This window comes from Poecilia formosa, unplaced genomic scaffold (assembly GCF_000485575.1).
Source record: "Poecilia formosa unplaced genomic scaffold, Poecilia_formosa-5.1.2 Scaffold26, whole genome shotgun sequence".
In the NCBI taxonomy this organism is placed as follows: Eukaryota; Metazoa; Chordata; class Actinopteri; order Cyprinodontiformes; family Poeciliidae; genus Poecilia; species Poecilia formosa.
The window spans coordinates 235,063-253,932 of NW_006799965.1; the positions used below are offsets into that span (position 1 = coordinate 235,063).

The 18,870-nt window shown below is 39.7% G+C and overlaps 2 protein-coding genes across 5 annotated transcripts in view; one reads left to right on the forward strand and one right to left on the reverse strand.

The window, feature by feature from the left end:
• The window catches only part of spock1 (SPARC (osteonectin), cwcv and kazal like domains proteoglycan 1), a 116,858-nt gene extending 114,715 nt beyond the window's left edge, over positions 1–2,143 (forward strand). For both annotated transcript variants that reach the window (XM_007548214.2, XM_007548215.2), the window contains one exon: positions 743–2,143. In XM_007548214.2, the coding sequence (XP_007548276.1) occupies positions 743–939 (197 nt within the window). In that variant the 3' untranslated portion in view covers positions 940–2,143. The remainder of the gene's footprint in view (positions 1–742) is intronic.
• Positions 1,454–18,870, reverse strand: part of bicc2 (bicaudal C homolog 2) — a 19,582-nt gene continuing 2,165 nt past the window's right edge. Inside the window, exons 2-20 of one of the 3 annotated variants that reach the window (XM_007548490.2) lie at positions 17,908–17,951; positions 17,556–17,625; positions 17,336–17,415; positions 16,359–16,520; positions 15,742–15,795; positions 15,335–15,550; positions 14,994–15,245; positions 14,746–14,877; positions 14,255–14,444; positions 13,284–13,417; positions 12,976–13,187; positions 12,149–12,254; positions 11,660–11,699; positions 9,639–9,802; positions 7,663–7,864; positions 7,430–7,593; positions 7,139–7,238; positions 6,933–7,059; positions 1,454–4,228 (exon numbers count right to left, since the gene is read on the reverse strand). In XM_007548490.2, coding sequence (XP_007548552.1) covers positions 4,150–4,228; positions 6,933–7,059; positions 7,139–7,238; positions 7,430–7,593; positions 7,663–7,864; positions 9,639–9,802; positions 11,660–11,699; positions 12,149–12,254; positions 12,976–13,187; positions 13,284–13,417; positions 14,255–14,444; positions 14,746–14,877; positions 14,994–15,245; positions 15,335–15,550; positions 15,742–15,795; positions 16,359–16,520; positions 17,336–17,415; positions 17,556–17,625; positions 17,908–17,951 — 2,528 coding nt within the window. In that variant the 3' untranslated portion in view covers positions 1,454–4,149. Of the gene's footprint in view, positions 4,229–5,829; positions 6,146–6,932; positions 7,060–7,138; positions 7,239–7,429; positions 7,594–7,662; positions 7,865–9,638; positions 9,803–11,659; positions 11,700–12,148; positions 12,255–12,975; positions 13,188–13,283; positions 13,418–14,254; positions 14,445–14,745; positions 14,878–14,993; positions 15,246–15,334; positions 15,551–15,741; positions 15,796–16,358; positions 16,521–17,335; positions 17,416–17,555; positions 17,626–17,907; positions 17,952–18,870 lie in introns of those variants that run through there. The other 2 variants (XM_016669558.1, XM_016669559.1) reach the window with 2 other exon arrangements.

Here is an 18,870-nt window from a genome sequence, read left to right on the forward strand (position 1 = left end):
AGTTTTGTCTGCACATAGCACATCTTAGGAAATAACCAGTTTAATATTTAATCATTTTTCAGCTAGCAGACTGTTTCAAATATGCAATAATTTCTTCCCATTTCTTCAGTTGTATCTAAAAAGTTATTTTTAGATACAATTTTCTTCAGAGGTCAAACAAAGATAAAACTATTTTTCCACAAAACCAAGGAGATTTCCGAAGAACTACTGCTGTTTGTAATGAGATCACAGAAAAGTAGATTTATTGAGGTAATTTAATCCAGAAAAGTGATGTGTATCAGTGATACACATCATTGTATTTGTTAATTTTATTAAGTTTACAGCCAATGAAGACAAAATTCAGTTTCTCAGAAAGTTTTGATACAACCTAGGATCAAAGGTTATGTTGTGAGTTCTGTCTCCAAGCACTGTACGTACAGTACATGAATATATATAATAAATACTTGAAGTATGACACCCCTTATGAAATAATTTAACTTTTAAATATTCTTTAGAAAATCTGGCTAGTCTACAGCTCACCAAGTAGTGGAAAATGAAAGAAAAACCAGTCCAAAGAAAAGCGTTTAAATACATTACGTAAGCCTGAGGAACCATCGATGAAGACTATTTTAAAATATTACAAGAAACTCTGGTCTTCTTCTAAGCAAAATATAAAGAACTAAAATGTGACTTACTTTTTGAATCTGCCATGTAGTTGTTCTTGACTTGTACTCGTCTTTGTTTATTGGGAATCTCTTCACAGATGAGGACCCAGAGACATCAGGGGACTTTGGTAGCGGCGGTGCCGTCATTCTTCTCGATGACCAGGAGGAGGAGCCATCACACAGTGAACGTAGCAGGCAGAAGAAAAGGCGGGGCCGGATCCACCCCCGCGGAACTATCGAGGACGACGAAGACGAGGATGAGGACAAGGACGATGAAACTGGTTATATCTGGTAGCTCCACTACGTCATTTTACCTTTGCCATCAGCTGACCAGAGAACTCTGTTAACTCAGCACAGATCTGAAGCCATTCCAACATCTCCTCCTCTGGCTGCCTTGTCAGCGGCCCATCATTTGACTCTGAACCTGCTCTTGTAATCCCTGCATTTTATCCAATCCTTCTCTTCACTGAACCTCTTTCAAACTTTTTATTCCTCAAACTCCACTCATTTCTCAGATAAATAAAAAACAGAATTTAAAACGTTTTAAACAAAACTGTCAAGATCCTGTTAGAAATTTGCCCAATTCCGTCCACATCCTTGCTTTTACTCCTCCTAAAAAAAGCCCTCCAATTTGTAAACCCTTCAACTATAGATACTTTTTTTTTGTCTTTTGCTCTGTTCCCATCCTCTTTCTCTCCTATTGATGTGAGTATCGGTGTCTCTGGAAAGTCTGTAAGCCCGGGCACATTAGCTGATATATTGGATGTAAATATGTTTCCTCCAGGAAGGCTTGATTGTGGATTCTTTTCCCTGTTGTTTGTTCTCAACTCATTTTTGTGTTCTGTGTTCCACCGCTGGGCTCCCTCCGGTGTTTTCTGCAAATTGCTGCCACAGTTTAAAGCTCCAAGATGCCCCACCGGTACCAACCCGCTCCACTCCTCTGTTAATTTTTTGGAGGATTGTAATTTTTTTTTTTTTTTTTTTTTTTTATGTGTTCGGAGAGCCCAGGAAACAATGAGATTAATGATGTATTGTTGTTGTTGTTGCATGTTTCTCATCTTGTACCTGTAAAAGAGAGATTTACCTGGCCAGGTCCAGCTCTATGCATCTCAAACTGAAAGTGATGCCTATTTTGGCTGCTACAATATGTTGCTGTTGCTATGTTGATGCTGTCTAGTGTCCTTTCAGTTCTTCTCCCAATCTCAGGAGGTAGAAAATTGTATTGCAGAGAGATAGCGGGCGAGGAGTGCAAATCTGCATGCCTCGGCCGGCCCGTATTTTGCTAAGTGGTCCGTAGGTCTGCTGAGGCCTTTTGACTGTGCATGGACACTGGATGAGGTAGCTGCTCCTGAGCTGGGAGGACATATGACATCCAGCGGAGACAAGAGTCCGCTCTGCCTCCCAACATTGGATATGTTCAGTGAATTGAAATCAACTGCGTAAATTTTTATTTATTTTAAAATTTAAGTAAAGTGACACCTTGAGTGTCTTTTGAACCTAACGTGTCAATGTCCACATGTCTCTTCTTTTCAACATCTTGGCTCGTATGCTATGTCCAAAGTCATGAGAAAATCACGAATTAAAAACACGTCCCCCGGCTCACTTTAAAACCACAAAAACATTCACACAAATTCCCCCTTTCTTGTCCCTTTTCCTTTTTCTAATGCCTGGATTTCTCTGCAGTCGAACAATCAAAGCCCTCTATCAGCTCTGACCTTTTCTAGCCTTGAGAAAGCAGCATCCCCCTTTTAGAGCCAGAGATAAATGGTAGCGAAATAAAACACTCTTATCACGCGCCTCTTTGACAGAGGAGAATGACAAAGTCGGCAGCGACCAAAAAGAACATGGAGGCTTAATGAGTGTTTTTGTAATGTCATTGGCTAATGGGACAGCTGACCTCGCTGCACCGAAAACGCCATGCTCAGCACTTTGAAGAAAACATCATACCAACAATCGGAGGCTAAAAGGACAACTGAATCTTTTGGCACGGAAAGGCTGAGTCAGCAGTCCTCGGCAGACACTGCCAGACTGAATTAGTAATTTGCTTCACATAGTCGATGCACAAAGGGTGCATCAACTCAGTGACCTTACCTATTCCGCTTGTGACTCCAGACTTCGTGAATATATAGCTGTTTGTTTATCAACTTAGTAGAACTTTCCAATTAAGATTCTCGTCAGCTGTTTGGTTTGATCTCCTTATATACTTGAAGGAAAAAGTGAAACTAACCATGTGATGGAAAAAGTAAAAATATAAAATTTTTGAGATTCTGGGAGGAAGCGGAGAAAACGCTGTGAAGCCACTGGGAAATCTCAGAGTCCACACAAATAGATCCAGATTTAAAGTCAGGCTTTTTTCCCCAAATATTAATACTTTTGCTGCTGAGGCTGCAGACAAATTCAGACCTTATAGCTTTTAACTGATTACATACAAAACTCACTAAAATTTTCTTTAGACACTTGACATTTTTATATTGATAATGTGCCAATTTATTTGTTTTTTCACCAACACTTAGACTTTTCATAGAACTTTTTTTTTTTTTTTTTTTGCAAGCCATGCACATAGGTCCTGCAAGGAGTGTCACAAAAGTTATCAAAGACAATAGTCTAACAACAGTAGTATCACTGATTGAGTTTAGTTTGGGACAATTTCCTAAAACCTTGTTGGGGACCCAAAGCTAAAACTTTGGGTTTAGAATTTGATTGAGTCGGGAAATCCTTGGTCTTAAATATCCACCTGGCTGCATAAAGGTTTATTCTATTAAATCAATAGGTTTTCAGCTAGTTAACATCATTAACAACTTATCCATATTGAAAACTACTAAACACAGTCACTGTACTATTTACTTTCATAAATGGTTGCATCATGTCCAAAATCGATAAACAGATGGTGAACAATTACAAGAACAGAAATAAAGATTACTATCTCGAGCTGTATTCATATTTTCCAGTGCTGCAGCTACATTTTTGTTAGTTTCTCAAATTATGACAAAAAGCAGCAATCTTTGTTTCTGTTTGTGTAAATTTATTGTTAACTTAAGTTGCAATGTCCTCAAGTCACTACTTCAGGACATTGCTTTAGACGAGCATTTTATTCTTCTTTCATTTAAAAGTAGATTTCTGTCCAGACATTTGTAACATAAAATTTCATTTTAATTAAAAACCCTGTAGCTGCTAGAATCTACATCCTGAAGTCATTGATGGTTTCAGTAAAAAATTGTTACAGCAAGAAGTAATTTGATGACATTCACATATTCTACACTCCTACAATCACCTTTTTTTGATTATTTGGTATCTAATTTGTTTCGGCAACACATCTGTCGCAGTGTTCATATTCCTCCTGTTGTTCTCACACATACTCTGACACACACATTCATTCTCACGCTCTTATTACAGTTTCTATTTTCTCTTCCTGCTCTCCTCACTTTCCTGGAGTGAGTTCCATCTTCATCACAGTGAGGGGAATATGTGGTTTTGTTTCATCCTCAGGGTGCTTCGTTGCTCTGTTTCATTTCTCTATTAGCTCCTTCGTTATTGTCCACAAATGGCACCACATGCTGGGTGGATCCTCCACACAATCCCAAAACCTATGGAGACAGGTGATGCTTTGACAGTGCTGTTAGTTTTAATGGGAGTTGGTCTAATTCCTTTATTAGTTATTGTTCTTTTAAGTAGATTTGCACTTTAAGGAGGACAAAGTCTAGAATTATTATTTTTTTAAACATTTCCACTTAATCATGATGGGCTTGTAGCTCAGTTATAACCCAGGTATAATTATTTCTGTCTGATATTCAGGTATTTGTAACATTTTTTAAAAATCTAAACAAGGTTGTCAGGCATTCAGTCGAAGCCTAAAAAAGGATATCGGATATCAACCTCCTTCAGCCACGACAAACAAAACCAATTATTGTGAAGTCTTTAGCTTGAATATGAGCTCATGTGATAACTTTGTTGGCAATATGTCCCTTGAAGAGAAAGAAGTCGAGACCTACGGTTTCAGTCACGTTGTTCCATGAACATCAACACTCAGCTACACTTACATATGAGAGGGAAGCTATAAATACCTTCAATTCTCACAAAGGTCATCTCCAACCTACAGCCATCATTTCCCTTGTTTGTAGCTGTTTGAGCTACGAAGCAACAAGTCATTCAGAAATTTCCAAGAAGATATAACAAACATCAGTGGTTTCTATGGCTTTAAGGGGTTAATCAATGAGCCTTGAGCTTTTACATCCTCCTTACAGCTATTAAAGTGACAATGACAGTCACTCAAAGCATTGATGGGTTCTCACAAAGTTTACTCAAAGGAAGAACAAAGCAACAGACACTGACAGATTTTCTTTATGAAAAAAGCAAAGGTTTACCTAAAAAAAAAATCTATTTCTTCTTCTCCTGATTACCATTAGATTGTGGCATAAATTAAGACCTCTAAAACATTACGGTTCCTCACGTCTGAAAGCAGTCGTCTAAATGGTACGGATGTCGATCTGCTCAAAACTTCTCTCAAGACCAGTGCATGAACTTTGGGGTATGCTCTGACTCTCAACTTCTTGCTCTTTCCCTTGAAGTGGAGACTATGCACCAGATTTGTCTAATTACCTGGTGAGAGAAAGTGTTTTGAATAGATAATACCGTTTTGGTAGCTAAGGAGAAGTCCACTCTTTTCAGTTTAATGAATCTCACCCAAAGTTGTCCTACATTTGGGTCCTTTGGGAATCTATCCTTTATTGTTTCACCCAAATGAGCATCTACATCTTTATTAGACGTATCATTTATAATATTCTTTTTTTATATATTATGCAGAACACATTGTTGTGTGTAAAATAATAGTTCAGTGTGTTTCAAACTTTTAGACCCTTTAAGAAAACTTTATGTAGACAAAAATGTGTGAAAGTTATGGCACATTTAGGCTGTGTGAAAATTTATGTTATGTAACCTTCTCCTACCAAAGGAAAAAAAAATGTCTGGAAAGATCACATAACCTAAAAAAAACATGAAATATGTTCTTTTTTTTGAGTAACAAACCTGACCTGAGTAAAACCGAAGAGAAGCTGCGACTCTTCTGCTCAGGGGCGATGCTTTGCATTTCCACCATGCAGCCTTGTCACGTTCCCAGATTGCCACTTCTCAAGTGAAATGTCCAAGTGGCTCACTTGTTGGGGTTCAAAGCACTGCTCATTTTTTTCCCCTTGGTAGTTTTCATTCTAGCTGTGCGATCACAGACTGATTTAGACCTGTGACCTCAGGGGAACGCAATTAACTATCCGGCAGGATAAAAATCCAGCAGTTCTCTAGAGCCCAAGGACCAGATTTGTGGATCGGTGCTTTAAAGCCTGCCTATGTAATTGGCAGAGACATTGTAATAAGTAGGGATCATCTCTACCTAATCTGTCACAGCCCAACACTTCCTGTCACTCTCTCTCTCTCTCTCTGTGTTTCATGCTTGGCTGCCACTGAACCAGCCAGCCTGTGAAGCATCCGAGCAGGCCAAGACCTCCTTGTGCCTGCAAGCAGAGGGTCCATAAAAATCCAAGAAAAAGTAATAAAATTTGCAAATTACACAAGTTTTATAAGAGCAAACGTGGGTCCAGTAGTATGTTGATAAATAACTAATGATAAATTAAAATTAAATCAGCTGAACTTGGAGTAACTGAGGTTTCAGATTTTTTTTGTTTGTTTTTTTTCCCGCCTGTTTTTGTTCTCATTGTTGCCGAAGTACATTTTAAAATTAACACCTTATCCACCTGGGATTGTAAAGCTGATACCAATGTGAAAAAACAAATCCATAATTTTTCATACAGCACAAACATTAAGACAGCGGGACACCACTGCCCTCTAGTGGCATGCTTTCACTTCTAAGCCCCCTCAAAACGCTCATTATTTAACATGAATGCCAAACAAATAAATGAAGCTAAACTTTGCCTTTAATATGCAATAGTTTTTTTGTATGGATATGCTTCAGTAAAACATGCATTGCATTGACTCATAAGCTTTAACTCAAGGATTTTCCTAATCACTAACATAATTTCCTTTTGGAAATATCAATTTGCAGCCGCACACAAAAAATGGGTAAAAATAACACCCCAAACATACAAAAGGCTTTTGTGAAGTCCCTGCTTTTGAAGCTTTGGAATATTGTTCTTGACATATATGTTTACACTGGATGTAAATGTGTACAGGATGTGTCTCGCTTCTCAGTTTCTTGTAAATGAACAGCAGTGAGGACATTTTTTCCTCTGGCTACATTGCGATGTATTTAAAAGCTCAGATCCACTCGGCGCTTCCTCTCACCAGCGGTTACTGTGAACTGCAACATCCAGATCCAAGATGCGTGGAAGTCTACCACTCGCGCCGCCTTCCAGGTAGCCGGGCTTCACTGGTTGTGCGTCCGACAGACTCGTTTTGCTCTTGTTCAGATCTGGGAGAGGAAACAAAACTTTCTCAAAAATGAACCAAAGAGAAGCATCTGTTAACTGCCAGCTCCAGCAGTTCCCTACCTGAGATAGCTAACATCATCTTACGTCTGGCTCCAAAAGTGGAGATCCCTATTTCTTTCAGGTCCTCATCAGACAGCGTGAGAAATGTCTGGTAGTCAATCTGTGTGAATAACAGAAGCTTAGATCATGATGGTCGTTGAAAATTCATAAGGTTTAAGCCAGAGGTCAATAATGAGTGTGCGCGTCTCTGTCACTCTCTGCAGAACCTCTCGACCAGCGAGCTGTGTTGTAAGTGCTAATGAGCTCAGTGTGAAATGCGATTCTCGTTGTAACTCTCTGCATGTGCCTTACCTCCTGTTGTTCAAACAGGTCGATGTATTTGATTAGCCCAAGTTCGCTGAGCAGCTCAGGTAAGTCATCCGTCACGAGGGGGGAGGGGCTTCGCTGACTGCAGGTTGACTCCCTCCTCGCAGAGTATGCGCCTTCGAAGAAACATCCGCCAGCAGAGTTTTCGCCTAGATGTCAAAAGTGGAGTTTAAGAGCCAGCAGAATTTGCCTGAACTTTAAAAGCAAGTGTAACTTACATGACTTGTCACTTCTGCATCTGTTGAGTGAGGATGAAAACACAGAAAAGGAAGGGAAGCCAGGTGGAGGCGTGGAGGGGGAGGATGGAGACGAGGAAGAGGGGGAAGACGAGGAGACGATCTGGGACGCGGATCCGCGTCTGTCCCTCCAGTTCTCAGAGTCGCTACCAAGGCACATTTTCCCCTTCTCGGTAGCCCAAGACTATGAAAAGAAACATTGACATTAACGGGACGTGCCTCCTGTTTCTGCCCTTTTTGTTTTCAATTTACAGATCAAATGGTGGTGAATTTTCACAAACCAGACAGAATTTTCAAAAATGGCAACGGATCCAGTTTAAAAGCAGTCAGCTCTCATTGGCTGGCCTGTCACAGAAAATGTTACCGAACAAGTTCAATGTTCAACTCAATCAAAAGGCTGCATCCAATCCAATGTTTTAATCATTTTGAAAAATTGTATAATCCTGTTTATTTTTTTTCTTGCTTTATTTTAAAAAATAACATACAACTATGATTAACTTTAAAAACAGATTTATTGCACACATTTGATTCACATATAGAAATAAGTGCCAACTAATGTTTAATGTTCCTTAGTAATTCTGGTGGGATATAAAATAACTGGTACAGATCATTTCAATTGGTTGGTTTCCATAAGGAGCATATGTAAAGTCCTCATTAGTAGTTTAGAAATGTATGTAGGCTTCATTGTTATTATTTCAAGTAAGGATGCCTCCTCCTTGCTAGAAACTGGGCGCCCATAAAGAGCTGGCATCTGTAACGTAAAACAATCCCAGGAAGATTAGGTAAAACAAGTCAGGTAAACAGGTTGGAAATAAAATGCTGAGCTGGCTGTGATGATATCAGATTCCACGTAATTGAGCATCCAAACTGGCAGAGCTTACTCACGCTGAGAGATAAATGCTTCACACTGTTACAGGGCGATGGCAACAATGGAGGCTGCAGTGGAGTGAAACTAGCAAAGAAAACTACCTCTGGAGCACAGGCGGTAACACTTTACTTGAAGGGGGGTGAATAAGACTGTCATGACACTTTCATAAACATGACATAACACATGTCAGGAACATCAATAAGCCTTCATGAATATTTATGACTGTCATAAAGCGTCATTCGGTAAATTATATAACGTTTAATACAAAGTTGACATTATTCAAAATGTCTTTGTTATGACAACTTGACATTAACCAATAAATCATTACTGTTTAAACTTTACCTTTAATAACATAAAGTTACCTAATTTTTAAAGTGCAATCAGTAATACTTTTATAACAAATTTATATCAGTAATGATTTCTTCATTCATGAAGACTTATTCATGTTCATGACAGGTGTTATGTCATGTTTATGAAAGTGTCATGACAGCCTTATTCATCCCCCCGCCCCTTCAAATAAAGTGTTACCGCACAGGCAAAAAACAGTAACTAAATCAGCAACATTTCCTGATAGTACACCAAGCTGGTTTTATCTGTGTTACTTAACTTTAAGTGATATAAACTTCACTTTTTATTAAACAGCCATAAAAAAAAATGCTTTTCATGCTGGATTTGTATTTTTGCATGGACTATATGGATGGAAATTAACATACAGGCACTAAGAAAGCAGCCAGTTAGTGTGAAGCATAACATACTGCTCTTTCAGAGTAGAAAAGCTGAATGATGAGCTAAACTGTCATGACTACTGTACATACAACATTTGGTGATATTTTTATGTTTTGTTTTTGCTGTAGTGCCTGTATTAAGATATGGATTTGCCATTCATTAGTCCTTCTCTGGAAGAATTATGATACAGCCTTACAGATCTTATAGTAGTATTATGATACGGACTTGTGGGAACTTGGTTGATAAGGTCTAAAATTAAGATCCATTATTGACCAGCATTACCACAAATATAAGCATTTGCCAGTATATCTTTTTAATGATATATTTGCATTCATATAAAGTTAGCTTCTATCTCTTTTTGCACCTGCTGCTGATTGGTGTTAGGACTCAGGTAAGATTTGTAGCTGCGTCGGCTGATGCTACGGAGGTCCTTGATAGCTTCAGCTGGCATAGACTTGGAAAATCCGAGCCCACTCCAGGTGTCTGTGGGTGTCCGAACCTCCGTGACCACAGGTTTCCTCTGCATGGCTGTTAACCCAACACAACACAAAATGCAGGAAGGAAAATTAAGGCCACTAAGTCAAAGACGAAACAAAGCAGACCTATGCTAATTTACTGCTTGTCTCCAGATGTAGCTTATCGTATGATGAATTTAAAATATTGCAATGTTAATAGGAGAATTGAATGCAACATTTGAAGAAAACTGCTGCTGTAGAGAAATAATACTAATTAATATTATAAATATACATATTTACTATGAAAAAATATATTCTTTTCAAAATTAACTAAATTCAGCCCTTTTAGTTTCTGCCAAAATTGCCTGTGACAAACAGTGGGTTTCTTCCACATGTGAATCTGGTTCAGAAATTGCATCATCACTTCACACAAAGTGAAAGATGAACATGATTATAACCGTTGGAACAGTATTTGTATGTGCACACTCGCATCAGTGTGACTAAATGCCCCATTCATACACCAGCATGGATGTTCCTAATGACTGTGAGGCAGATGGCCCATTCAAACTGCTAATTCATATTCCCATAAAACAACACAGAGGGAATTGGTACCATTTGGCTGCAGATCGCGTCTGGATCTCTCCTTCAGCATGACGGATGGGGCAATGCATCTCCTTACTGGTATATATGGATGTGTGTATATGCTAGCATGATTGGGTCCATGTGTGTGGTGTCTGTGTTGTGTATCCAGCTCGTGTGAATTAAGCAGGAGTGCCAATACCTCTCTATTATAACTCTGGCACTGCAGCCTATAAACAGGTCCTCTATATCAGTTGTCCTGGCAGTAAGCAACTCTGAAATGAACTTCCTCTATGAAATCACTCCCTCTGCTTAGAATATCGGTATGTTACTTCCATTACGTTCTGAAATGAACTAAATAAATACTGTTTTCTTCCCTAATCATAATATATAATTCAAAACAATGCACAGAACAATATTTGTGCATCAAACCATACGATGAAACAAGTTTATATTATAGAGGGCATATCACAAAATCCACACATTTAGCCGTTAAATATATTTTGTTGTGCACTTGGAGTCTCAGGAGTGCAGACAAGTGTAATTTAGTGCTCCCCAACATCAGAACCTCTTCAAAATGCCTGGTTAAATTTTATTTTTCTTAGAGTTGTACCCACATTAGATGGAAAAGCCCTCTTTGTTTGCACGAAGCCCTTTCATGGATGAGTGTTTCAGCAACTAGCCAGTACCAAAACGAATTTCTTGAAAGACTTTAATCTGATTGAGAGGCCAATTCTGTCTATGGAAATGACAGACACAGCTAGGTGGTGAGCTACAAATAACACATTTTATTTTAGACATAAATTTATTGAGTGTTGTGATGATGTCTTAGCCATTGTTTTGATAGCAGTATGGTGTTTTCTGCTACTGTGTGCTAGCTTTTAGCTCATTGAGGACATTTATCATACTGAATGTTTTGAATAGTTTTAACACATAAACAGTTTGCCATTGTTTTTGGCATTTTTGTCTTGGGGAACACAAGATCCAAATACATTTAATGACTTGGAGCTAGCATTAGCTTACTCATTGAGGCCTTGTTTATGTGTTCATTCATAGTGTGTGGTACCGTTTTCTGGCTCACATATGGCTGGATGGACAAGTCTTCTGCTGTTGATATCTTTTAATTGTAACTCTTCCATCAAACTGCAAAACATTCTACACTAATTGTGCTCATCGCTAATATGAACTGCTGAATTTCCAAATAATTTTGCCTTATTTTTAGATCTCAAAAGTTCCTTCTCACTTATATGTCGCCGGCACAATCTTTTTAACTGTACGCCAAATATTAAAACTGTCTAGCTGCAAAAATATTTCTGCAAAATCAAAGTAAAAATAGTTTGAAAGCACAAACCTCTTGTTGCCATCAGTTTCTTCTTCTCATAGTCATAATCCTACAAAGCACAAACGGCAAATAAAATAGGTAAATAATCCATGAAATTGATTTTTCCTCTTTGCTTGCTGAGGATAGACAGCAGGAACCTAATTTGCTGGAGAAATAAGCACTGGCATGAAACTTCCTGCTGCTGTGGCGGTACACTTGTTAGCTTACTGCACTGTAACATTTGAGAGAGATTACAAACAGGAGTGGAAGGAAACAAACACGAAAATCAATTCTCAAATCAAATTCCAAGCTGATCAAGAATGTGAAGACCAACAAACGGCATAGCAGCGTGTTCCTGCTTTTTTCAGTTTATCTCATCAACGTCTGTAGGCATAAGAAGTCTCTTCTCTTTCATCTTCTGTGCCACAGGGCTAAGGGGAATTTGATTGTTGGTCCACAGAGTGTTACTCATGAGTTGTTGGTGTTGGAAAAAAGGCTGCAGTTTCTGCTTTTCCTCACCCCAGCCTTAGATGAGTCAGCGTGAACATTTTGAGCCCGAGGAGCATCTCTCCTCAGGCTGTTCCTTCGCTCACTCCACCCTCGCTCTGTCTCTGCGTTCACCAACCTGACACGTTCAGGACACACACACACACACACACACACACACACATGCACAGACATGAGTGAAAATTCATGGAACATCTGATGGTTGATCATTTGTGTGTATTGCACATTCATACATACTGCTTTGTCAAGAGGTTCAAGTGGAACCTGAAAGGATCTGACTGGGACTCTTTGTGATTGACCAATACAAAGTTGTGAAGTGGAAGGAAGATGATACAAGTTTTTTTTTTGTTTTTTTTTTTTTTTTGTTTGTTTGTTTGTTTTTTTTGCAAATAAAAATTTCAAGTGTTGGGCTGTTTTTTTTTTCCAACCTTCACTCTGGAATCCCTAAAGGAAATCTAGTGAAGGCAAACTAGATGACCTTCACAAATCATCTAGATGGATGTCAAGGTCCAGCTATAAAGTAAACCTCTCCCACCTGTACTGTTCTGTATTTTCCTCCATCTACCATCCAAAACATTCAGATCCCCCCTGGGCTGAAGAAAAGCAGACCTACAATATGTGTGCCTATGCTAATCATGCTGCACTTGGTAAAATAAAACCTTTCAGTGATGAGTCATCGTCCATCTGGAAACATCTTGATTTTCACAAGGTTGACCAGATAATCTATCATTTATGACTTTTTTTAAAATACTAATTAGATTTCCACTTTTTAAATCTTGGTTATGAAAACACTGAGGATAAATGAAATAGATGCTGGTGTGCTGCTGCTGAGGGCTCACCTGTATGTCAGCGCCTGCCCTGTGGAGTGCCGTCTGCCCTGGCTGTGTGTTTTGCTGATTTCTGGACCTTGGAGACTCCCCCTCCTACCATTCACACCCACCCTGCTGATGTTGTTGTTGTTTCCTGCTTTGCGCACCTCAGATGGTGACATCCTCACAACCTCAATGCTCTCCTCCTCGGATTGGTCAGACTGATTCTCACTTTCAAGGATCTACAGGAAAGGTTAAGAATATGTTTTTTATTCTGTAGAGACCTTTCGGTCAGTTTTCACCCTTGAAGTCTTTTTTTAACACAAATAGCGACTCACCTTTTCCAGTTGCCGACTCTCTGTTCCCTTCGGCCCTGTCTTGCCCTCGTCTGTTGGAGAAGTGAGGCCTGGTGGTGCTGACAGGTGGGATTTCGTTCCAGTCAGCACCTCTGTGGTTTGAACAGGTGCAGAGCCTGATCAGGAAGGTGAGAAACATGCATAGTGCATTATTTCAGAGTGGCCAAGCTGTGCCAGTGCACACAGAACTCCTTAGTGAGGGATTTCTGTTCTAGATGGACACGTTTGCAGGTGCAAAACTTCAATTAACTCAGCCTCAGACTTCCTGGGAAAGAATGTTTTCTCTCCGAATGAGATTCATTTAGTCATTAAATCAAACTTAGTTATTGTAATTAGTCCACAGTAGTCAAATCGCAGTATCCATTTATGCATCCATACTGTTCAACATTTTCACCCAAGTTTTTGAAGTCAAGATAACACAGCTATGTCATTCACATTTTCACTGGTTGTCCCAGTTCTTTATTAAATCTGTGTCTTATTCCTTATGTTGTTTTATTTTGTTTCTGTCACATAAGTTAGCTCTGCAGCAGACCTTATTTGATTGAACAGTGGTGGTTTTTGCATGAACGATGACCTGGCAAAGCCAGTTTGTAACCTCCCACCAACTCACCCACAACCAGAAACACCAAATGACCAAAATGCCGTCAAAATTCCTTAAAAATTGCAAAACTGCCCTATAAATTAGAGCTAATCTGAAGCTCCAATTTAAATTTTGGAATCAGTATTATTAATCACCTGTGGTGAACTTCAATATTTTCTTCCACTGCTTTTTACAAGCCAATAGTAAAATGGGACGCAAATAAGCAATAAGAAACTTCTTCAAGGCACCACTTTTTTTTTTTTTTTCCTGTTTTGTGCCTGTGAGTAACCCACTGGTTTCTGAAGTTATAATCATTTACAGCTGAAGCTAAGTTCAGATGGCTGGACATCCACTCATATTCACATAAACATACCCTGTTCAGAGAGAGCAAGCTGCTGCAGCAACATGTCGAGCCAGTAGTTTGCCAGTCTGCCACCGGGTGACATGAGGTCAGGGTTCACTGTAGTTATCTTCGCAGTCTCAGAGGAATCGAGTCCTAGGAGCAGACGGCGGGCTTCATAAATGCAGGAGATGTTCCTTTCCAGACCCTTCACCACCACCGACTGATAAATATACATCAACACAGATTTTTCCCTCATCAGTATTCTGCCCGCTGCAGCAGATGGATTTAATGCGGTGAATTAATTTACACCTGAATTTAAACAGATGGGATTTTTCAAAAAATAAAAAAAATAAAGAAATAAATTTCAAATAAATATCTCTTTGAAATGAGCACAGTATAACAGTCTTGTCCTAGACTGAATTAAGATTTAAACAGATGGAGCTGAGAGCTAAGAAAATAAAAACTGAATTATTTCATTTTATTATTTGTAATGGTGTCATATTTATTTGGATGTCACTCACCTTGCCTGTCTGTTTCGCTTTGGGCTTGACGCTAATGAAGACTCCGAGGTTTTGGATCATCTGAGCCACTTTGGAAGGGCCTCCCTCCCCATCTTCCCGAATGTCAAACATCAAACACACTGGCAGGCAATCCTTCATGAGTGCGCATGTAACAGATAGAAAAAAAGCGAAACACAAAAACAGCTGCGACTTTTCTGGTGGCAGTATCAGAAGCAACGTGCGACCGAAACAACAAAAAGCGTGTGTACCATGAGCTGTTGCCGAGCGAGACACACTCCGTCAGGGCTGCCCTGAATGAGCAATGAGGGGGGACTCTGAGGGGCACTAAGGTCTGGTAGGATGATCTGGGTCTGGGTCTTGTGCATAACACTTAGAAAGTTTGCACCATTTTGTCCCAGCAGGAAGAGATGCTGCTGAGCAGTGACATCCAGCTGGCTGCTCACGATCCCCCCTGAGGCCTCTGACCCAAGCAGGAGCTCCATCAGGATGCACGTCGCCTTCTGTCAGGCGACAATACATGTACGCCAAAATTACAATATGGACAGACACAAGATTTGTAAAATATTTGAGCGGTCTAGGTGAAAGTAACCTTGACAGCAGCTGCGTTGCCTTGCAGTCCCCAAACCGTGCAGGAGCTTCCGTAAAAGGCTGTCTGGGCTTGAGGCAGTGGCAGCACAGCCCTGAAACCCACACTGACCCCCAAAGTCTGCGCCACCTGTTGGATGAGTGGGGAGCCTGCATCTGGCAGAGCCTGGGGTACCAGGCTGACTGGCAGGTCAAAGGTCAGAGAGAGAGGCTGAAGGTCCTACAGTGTGATGAAGTCAAAGAAAAGATGGGTGTAAACTCAAGACGGACTGCAGAAAAGGTTGACATTTTGACAAATAGGCAGAATTATTTGTTCTTGTCATCCCATTGATCCCAGTATTGATCCACGCATCTGACAGCAGGGAAGAAGTGAGTGCTGAGATAAAGTCCCAGCTCAGATTGACTACTCACTCTTATCCTCCTCCTGGCTGCCTCTACCCCTTCTATGGGGCCAGCGATAGAAACCTGGAAAAAATAAAACCAGCAGACGAAACTAAATTCAGTTCAATTCAGACGAATATAGTTAAAGCAGCAGTATTTAACTATATTCTAAAAATATTGCTATGTTGTGACTGACAATCTGTGAAAAAAAAATCAGGCTCTTCTGCCTCCTCCCTGTTTTTCTTCTGTCATCTGTAGTCATACACGCTCGGTCAGAAACTACCAATCAGAGCCAAGGGGAGGGTCTTAGCGCTGTCAATAAATCAGTAAAACTATTTGATCTGATGGGTCTTTTGTCAGAATAAAAGTAGCTTTAGAAAATTTCAACCCTTAATCAACATGCTTTTCATTAAGCCTGCATATTTGTATTTAAAAAAGTTAATTAATGAATAATGTATATAAAATAATAAAGTAATATTAAACATGTTAAGCATAAAAACATCACAACTAAAATATGCAAAGGTTTGAAAGCATCAGTCCATGTGTGCTTAATCTGTATAATGTACTTAGTGAGTCGACTGAAATAAATGAGCGTTCCAGTTATACTCCGACTTATTGAACAGGACAGTAGATGCTGTCTTTCAAACCTGATTGCTCTTCTCTCCTGCAGCGTTGTGACGATTGGAGTCGGGGAAGTGGATGTGACAGCATGTGACTTCCATCACCCTCTTTATGTTCCCACCTCCTTTCCCAATGACATGGGAATGCTCTGTGAACGCCACGTCCATCTTCAGAGTCACCTTGTTCACCTGTTATTCACACAATCCAGGGACTGCATACTCACTTTGAAGCAGAAAGTTAGGAAATTTCACTTTTGAAACAAAGAAACTTTAATGCATTTGCCACCATTCTCGCATAACGTCATGATCTCCGATGATTTAAGTAAATATCACTGATTATCTCTTTCTCGTGACACCTGCTAGAGTGGGATAAATTAGGCATCAAGCGAATAAAACCATTTGGTCTGATCCAACAGACAAGCTACCGTGGCTAAAATGACTGAAGAAGTTAATGGTCCTTCTGATTGAAAGGTGTCAAAATGCACAATGCACCACAGTTTATTGCATGGCTGCAGATCAGTCTGGGAGGCTGTGCTGTGATCCCAAAATTAGCAAATGAGCAATAAAACTAAATCAAGGAGCAATAAAGCAAGGCTGCCAAGTCTAATGAATCAAATTTTCTTTTACATCTCATGGATGACTGGGTGCATGTATCTCTTTTACCTGGGGAACCCGTGGCACCAAGAGGGAATATGGGAAGAATTCATTGTGATGCTTTGGGCATTGAAAACTTGGGTCACTCTATCCAGGCAGATTTTATTTTGATACGGACCACTTACCTAAATGTGGAGCATATTAGTGCTATAACAGATGACAGTACTATGTTGAATCAATCTGATATATTTCACTATTAATCACCACAGCACGCCTTCAGAGATTTAGTTAAGCCTATCCTCTGAAGAGTGATGGCTGTCTGTTTTGCTGCAAAACAGCACTATAAGGCAAGTGGTCATAATGTTGTGCCTCATCTCTGCATTGATCAGATCATTGTTGACAGCTGTTACCTTGGTTTCCAGCACTTCCAGTATCTTCTTCTTGGCTTCCGTAACGTCGGTTCTCTTCCCTTCCACCTTCACGTGGGGGTCTGGTTGGGAATCACAAACTGTTCTCACAAATTTGCACGTAATGCAGTAAAACAGTGCAACAGTGATTAGAGTGGAGGAGCAAAGAGCGTGACAGGAAAAAGAAATCTCTTGTTTGAATAGAGCATAAAGACTTTGGCACCTTTCTTTGACTTGGCTCCAATCTTTAGTTTGGATGGCCATTTCACCTGAGTGCTAGTTTCTCTCATTACCTGTGAGAGATTACACGAGAAGCAAAGCAGACACTCTCATTGTATGCGTAACGAGGGAACACACCTACACACGGTCACGCAGACAGAAGACTGCTCCGTTCCGAGAACACAAAGGCACATTTGCATTTGAAAGGGTGCAATTATCGCCTCTATTAAAAAGCATAAAGAGTGGATGCAGAGTTTGGGGCAAATATTGAAACTAGATATTTTCAGTGATCTGTGAGCAGGTGAGTGTTTTTATGGGTTCAGTAATAAAAGAGCTTCCAGAGAAGACTGACTCACTCGCTCGAAAAACTTTTCTCCTGTCTCTCCTCCTTGTTCCGGAGCTGCAAAAGACACAACATAGCATTTTAGTTTGTAGGATTTCTTTAAGAAATACTTTCCAAAATTGAGGGGATAATAAATTCATTCAATTCATTATTGAGTGAATGCAATGAAAAATAAAATTTAAAAGAAATGTAGCTTCTTTATGGTACAGCGTATTTTGCCTCCAGACTTTGAGTTGCTGTGACTCAGTGGGAAGAGTACTTATCCTAGAATTGGAAACTTGGGGGTTCTATACCAGCTTCTTCCCCGCCGCATGTTGATGTGTCCTGGAGCAAGGCGCTCCAAGATGCCTGCTGATCAGGGTATGAGCTTTTTGTGTTGTTTGTGCTGAACTCTAACTACCATTTTTCATACCCCTGGCAGTTTTTGTTATTGCTGTCTGGAAACAATATTAAAAATTGTGGAGTGGCTAAGCCAGAGTACTGGCTTGAGTCTGTGGAGGAGTGATGATTAGGGTGATTGTAAGGAGGCCTTCTAACCTCAAATAATTAGACCTCATCAAATATAAACCATTTCAATACCATTTGACATTTGCAGTAAAAGCTTGTCGGTGTTTATGAGAAGATTTGGAGTGATTTGTCAACGGCTTTATTTATTAAGAAGGATTTAAATTTGATGACTTTTCCGTGTGTTTTCAGTCAGAAAGGCAAACCTAACATCACAGCATGCAGATGAGTGTTGGTAAATACTTGTTAAATTATTTCTTTCAATAATTCAGAGCAGAGAATATCTTGAGGTTTTTTTTTTTTGCTTTAAAGTCCTTCACCTTTTATTCTACCACACTCTTCCTTCCACTTAACTTTTTGTAGCTTCCTCTCATTGTTCAGGGTGTTTATAACTGCCTGCTAACCATAAGTCAAGTAAGCAGTATGTCCAGTGATAGTGCATAGCATAACATGGTTTCAATATATATATATA